Below are 5692 nucleotides of genomic sequence, written 5' to 3' on the forward strand. Positions count from 1 at the left end.
GTCATGATTTGTAAAATAGGCAATTATTAGTATTATATAATATAATAAAAATGGTGAAAGACTTAAATTTTTTTATTCTTTATTTTCTTTCAAATTTTTAAAATATACTCTAAAATTTCCAATTCATGTGAGTGATAGGTGCATCGGTAAAAATGTCAAAGCAGAACAGATCTCCAACCCCCAACAATAGGATGGGAAAAAGAACATAACATGGTAGTGCCCATTGAAATTTTGTTAATTTCTATTTGTGACTCCATCTTCTCTCTAACTCCAACTTGGTTGAAGAACAAGAAGAAGAATATTGCTAGTTCAAAATATCTTACACAGTAAAAGGCATTTCTTATGGGCAAGTTAAAAGTTGAAATAATCACCCCTCTTTCAACTCATCAAATACATAATATGAAATGGAATAAACTCTTTCTCTCTCTCTCTCCTATTTTTCATTATTATTGAGCATTCCCTTTTTCTCTTTCTCTCTTCCCATCTCTCCTTCTTCTTCTTCGGAAAAATAGGATTTTAGGTATTTTAAATGAGGTGAAATATAATGTTTCATTGATAGAGGATATATTTTAGTCTAATGGGGTAAGGATAAAATCCAAGAGGTATATCAAGTCAATTTATGAAAACCCAGGTATTTTTAAGTCTTTTACCCTAATAAAAATACTTTTTAATGAATTATCAGATAGATAACCAGATATACAATAATCCACTGAGTCCCTACTTCAGGGATTGTTACTTATAATGAATCCATTTAGTCAGATAACCAGATAGATGATCATCCTTCCTCTCTCTCTCTCTCTCTCTCTCTCTCTCTCTCTCTCTCTCTCTCTCTCTCTCTCTCTCTCTCTCTCTCAGGAACCTACAAGCAAATAAACTAAATACAATATCAAACTCACGAGCCTGCAGAAGAAAGACCCAGAAGAGAGAAGCCTTATTTTGAAACCGAAAACTTTATTCAAATTACCACCAATCATCGAAGCATTCAGCATTCCAGTCTGAACCATGGCCCATTTAATTTACAATCCTAACAAGAAACCCTAATTCCAAAGAACAGATGGAAAAAAGAGTCAGATAGCGGAAAGAGCAACATGTGTCTTAGAACTTGGGCTTCTTGGTGGAGTCTCTTCCCTTGGCAGACCCACCAACCTTAGATTTCTGAGGGCTGTCTGTGCTTCCCGAAGCCTTCTTCTCTTCTTTCTTATACCGGATGCCGCAAGCATTGCACAGTGACTGAAATCCAACGCCAACGTTACCAACTTACAAACATATCAATGGTTGTTCGTGTGTATGTGTGTAGACTCTAGTCGATTTATTGCCACGTGAAATGGGCTCGTTTCATTCTTGTTTGGCAAACTCAGCGTTTGCACCCAGAAGCAATGGATTCGTTTTTCATTCCCAGCTGGGTTCTGGGATTTAAGGTCCGTTTGGGAAGGTAAGTTGAGCTGAAGATTCAACTACCTTGAAGTGCTCAAGCATAAAGCTTATATGCAGGCAGTCCTTCATATCACGATGGACAGCCATAATTTGGGCTCTCCGTGTTTTTCAGCAAACATAGGTTATAGGTTATAGGCTGTCCGTGTGGGGTCCATCTTAGAAAACCCCAAGCAACTCCTAGGGTGCCCGTTTGGGATTCACCTGGACAGCTAGCTATTTTAGTGCTCATTTGGGAGGAATATAAGCTATGCTTATTGAAAAACCACGAAAGTCAAAATACCCTCTCATTCTGCAAGAATTTAGCCTTAATGGCAATTTAAAACAGTTAGATTAAACTTTACCCCTCCCAAACGGATAAATAGGAAAATTTACCTTGGAGCCCTTGGGGCCGTTGCGCCACAATGGGGTGGTGGAGGTCTCGCAAGCAGCGCAACGCTTGACTGGACCAACGGCAACCGGACGCTCCGGCTGTGGTATCATCTGAATTATGTTGTTCATTACCGTGACGTTATTCCGCTGCATCTGTATCGGAAGCAGACCCCCGGCACCGGCACCGGCATATCGCCGGAAATCATTCATCACAGTTGGATTATTGCTACCTGAAGCAGAAGACGAACCCACATAGTAACTGAACCCATCCCTCCTATTGCCGTTGTTGCTCGGATGGTTCACCATGGCCGGCAACCAGGTCAGTTGGTTCGACCCATTGACTCCCCAGCCGTTGTTCATTGAAGCTCCCCTTGGATTCATCATCACTCCATAGTTCCCGTTCACCATTCCGTAGTTCCCCATCACCTGTTGAGTTCAGGCCAAGCAAAACCATGGTTAATATTGATTATCTTATCCACAACCAGCAGACCAAACCGGTTGCAAGACTCAAGCCGGACTAAAAACCGGAATGCTCCATGGGTCACAGTTTTTCCGATTAATCGGGCAATTCACCCATCAGCCCATAAAAGACCATAAAAATCATCATATCATCTATTTTTCAATCTTTTGAACCATGTACTACCACCAAACCCGGTAGGGATATGCTACCAACAAAACGCTCCCAACAGGTCAATGCAGCTACACATTACGAATATCACTTATCATTCATGATAAGATGTTACCAGTACATGACTGTCATTAGTCTTGTGAGTGTTCATTGGTAGCAGATCTGAACTCCACAAAACCAAAGATGATTAGTGATTACTGATGAGAGGGATGAGACTGGTCCACTAGATTTCACTCGGCCCAATGTAGAAAACCACAAGGACACGGACGAACCTATGATGAACCAGACCAGACCAGCCAGTCGAAGGAAATGGCCAAAAGTACCTATCATTGGGCTTTGGCCCCTTTATTTTCCGAGCAGGCATCAATACGTCCAACGTCACTTCGACACACTCATACACATAATAAGACACATGATTGAGCCAATCCGTCAGCCGTATTCATCTGGTCGGTCTTGAATGCGACCAACCAAGTGGAACCAAAAGTACATGATCCGATGGTTCGGATCGCCCAATCGAGCCTAGACGGTGGGCCAGGGGCGCAGGGGATCCAGCACGGTGGGACCCGCGGGGATCACCCATCCTTGGATATGATGACGAAAGTGAATCTATCTCAGCTTGAGAAGCTCATACCAAGATAGGAAACGCCAAGGTCAGGTCAAAAGGACCTAACCGTGAGTCATATCGAGTCAACACTTTCCATGTATGGCAGGTTCACCAGTCCACGTGGACAGACAGATTCCATGACACGTCACCTAACATAACCGTCACTCGATGAGCATGCGCTGTATCAAGCACCAGCTTTTATGATACTAGGCGGAGCATGATTACTCCATCGTACATGTTCACGAGGCAAATACATACAACCCCCAATAAGGAACAAGGTTCTCTCTTAAATCATGGTACCGATAACCTGCCGTACCGGTGAAGGACGATACTCATCTCCACCGTCCGATCGAGATTTCTTCTCTTCATCTACACCACCTGATTGGGTTCTCCCCGGGCATCCCCACCGCCGCCGGTGGATTGTCGCCGCAGCTCTCCAATACCCAGAATGGGATAAGATATCGAAACCTGGGAACAAGACACGGAACTGACGGAAGACCGGTTTATCTGTCTGTACCGAATAATCTTTTTATGCGTTGTACATGGGCCATCTCAAGAGCCCCAGGATCGAGGGACCCACCAGCAGATCAAGGTCTGAGATCTGTGGCCCGGATCTTCCTATCTCATCCCCCACCCTGGTTCAGGTTGTGTGCTCATAGGGCGGCATCTCTGGCTTGGGATCGTGGAATTTTTCGGCCAATTTAAAAAAAAAAAAAACCAAAAAGAAAGAAGACGAAAAGGTAAGCTTTGCATGAAGATAAGTAAAGATCGATCATTGATCTTTACGTAGATCGTTACGTTAATCAAAGCTTCTGGGATCAAAACCCAAGAACTTCCCCAGATCGCTGATATCAGTTTGCATGGATCCGTTGATGCTGAGAGAGTGAGAGCTGATCGGTTTGTTGAGAGAGAAAGAAATTGATACCTGTGCAGGGGGAGAAGGAGGAGGAGGAGGAGAGTCGTAGATGATCTTTCGATAGTTCGTCTGAGATTGTGGTGGGTTGGGACGAGAGTAGGAGAGACCGAGTCTGAGCTCGCAGTCGACGCCGATGTCTGGGTTCTCGCCGGGGAATTTCTCGAGTCGACGGAGAAGGTCCTGCTCCTTCATGGCTGTGGAGGGGTTTAACCGATCCGACAATGTGATTCCGGAGTTTCGACGGCGGTTGTGTCAATCTGTACCAAGCCCATGAAAGAAGTACGTTCAGTACAGTCAGAATCGCTGTTTGCTTTATTAGAGAAAGACAGAATGGTACTTGAAAATCTTTGACCATGCAAATGACGAAAAGGAAGCAGAGGTGAAACCAACAAAGGAGCCTTCAGTATCACTGGTAGATTGAAATTCTATTTCATTCAACTCTGAGTCTCTGAGAGAGAGAGTGGGAGTGAGAGAGCCGATGAGTAGAATAATGTGGACAGATGTATGTCTGTAACGGCATTAATCGATTGCAAGCTCAGTGGAAGTAGCAGGAAAATCTGACACAAAAGTCCACATGGACACAGTAACATGAGTATACTAATGACTAGGAGAAAAGAGATATGAACTGATGGGCAGAGAGAAAGAATTCAAGAATCAAGTAAAAATAAGAAGAACCAAGAACAGAGACGATATCGAATCGTTTCTCTGCTCTCTGCCTCTGTTGATCGAAGAACCGGCCTCCGGTTAAATTTTTACTCAAACATCGATTTGCATATCTGAAAAATAAAACACAGAGACCCCGCAAAGGAAGGCTTCGGCGTGATAAAACATCAGAAATGGAAGTCAAAATAAACTTCTTTGGTTATCTGCTCATCTGGGTATTCCATGCAAAGGATATATAGCACAACACTACGCTAAATACATTGATACAAAACGAGCAGTTCATCGATTCATGAATTTATTCTCTAATAAAAAGTTACAGAACAGAAGCCACACATATACATGAACCTACAGAGAGAGAGAGACTTACATACTATAGTATCATCAGATGGTCAGGTTTGAAACCAGACTGAAACCCATCTTAGTTTTTTGGAGAGAGAGAGTGGGAGAGGGACAGTAAGGGATGCGATGAGAGGAGCTTGTGTGCTAGAGAGAGAGATAGAGAGTTCACAACTTTAAATAGGCGATACGGAGAGAGAGAGAGAGAGAGAGAGAGAGAGAGAGAGAACCCTAATAGGAATCCGAGATTATTTGCTGTATGTCTTTAGGATGATCGATGGGTCGGGTCTTATAGACGAGACAAAATGGGGTATAGGATAGATTCGAGCATGCAAATCGAAAAATTCAAAAAAAAAAAAGAAGAAAAAATGAAATAAACTAAAAGCAAGCTCGGCGGCTGAATCCCTGTTGAAGAAAACAACGTTGATGGAAGCCGGTTCGAGACTATTAAAAATCACACCATTCATCACCTGCCACGATTCAGATCCCTGGCGAGCAACCCGAAAGGCCCCACAGGCCTGTAGGCCACAGGTATCGGTCCCACCAGATCCGAGTTCCCACCTCCTCCTCGATCTTCTCAACCTTTTCTTTTTTTTTGAAAAATCAATTTCCTTCTCCATCTCACAGAATCTCTCTCTCTCTCTCTCTCTCTTCTCTCTCTTTCCCTCTGCATAATTTGTCCACTCGCAGCGTTACAATGTCGACGAGACACGTAGCCGGCGGGAGCCTTTCCGTCCGTCCG

The 5692-nt window shown here is 43.5% G+C and overlaps 1 protein-coding gene across 1 annotated transcript; it reads right to left on the bottom strand.

The window, feature by feature from the left end:
• Positions 1 to 927: 927 nt before the first annotated feature.
• LOC148872717 (uncharacterized) lies at positions 928 to 2346 on the bottom strand. Its single transcript, XM_088968642.1, has 2 exons — positions 1807 to 2346; positions 928 to 1230 (listed from the first exon to the last, which is right to left on the bottom strand). Exons 1-2 carry the CDS (start codon positions 2224 to 2226, stop codon positions 1096 to 1098), a joined length of 555 nt encoding a protein of 184 aa, XP_088824768.1. The 5' UTR covers positions 2227 to 2346; the 3' UTR covers positions 928 to 1095.
• Between the last annotated feature and the right edge of the window lie 3346 nt (positions 2347 to 5692).

Source organism: Nelumbo lutea, chromosome 2 (assembly GCF_056320005.1).
Source record: "Nelumbo lutea isolate HS-2025 chromosome 2, American lotus-T2T, whole genome shotgun sequence".
NCBI classification, from domain to species: Eukaryota; Viridiplantae; Streptophyta; class Magnoliopsida; order Proteales; family Nelumbonaceae; genus Nelumbo; species Nelumbo lutea.

What these genes read in the sequence shown, in the direction of transcription:
- LOC148872717 (XM_088968642.1), bottom strand. Translation starts at nt 2,226, where the DNA reads ATGGGGAACTACGGAATGGTGAACGGGAACTATGGAGTGATGATGAAT. An exon ending in ACGGCCCCAAGGGCTCCAAG is followed by an intron (nt 1,231 to 1,806) that starts GTAAATTTTCCT and finishes GTTGGATTTCAG; the next exon opens with TCACTGTGCAATGCTTGCGG.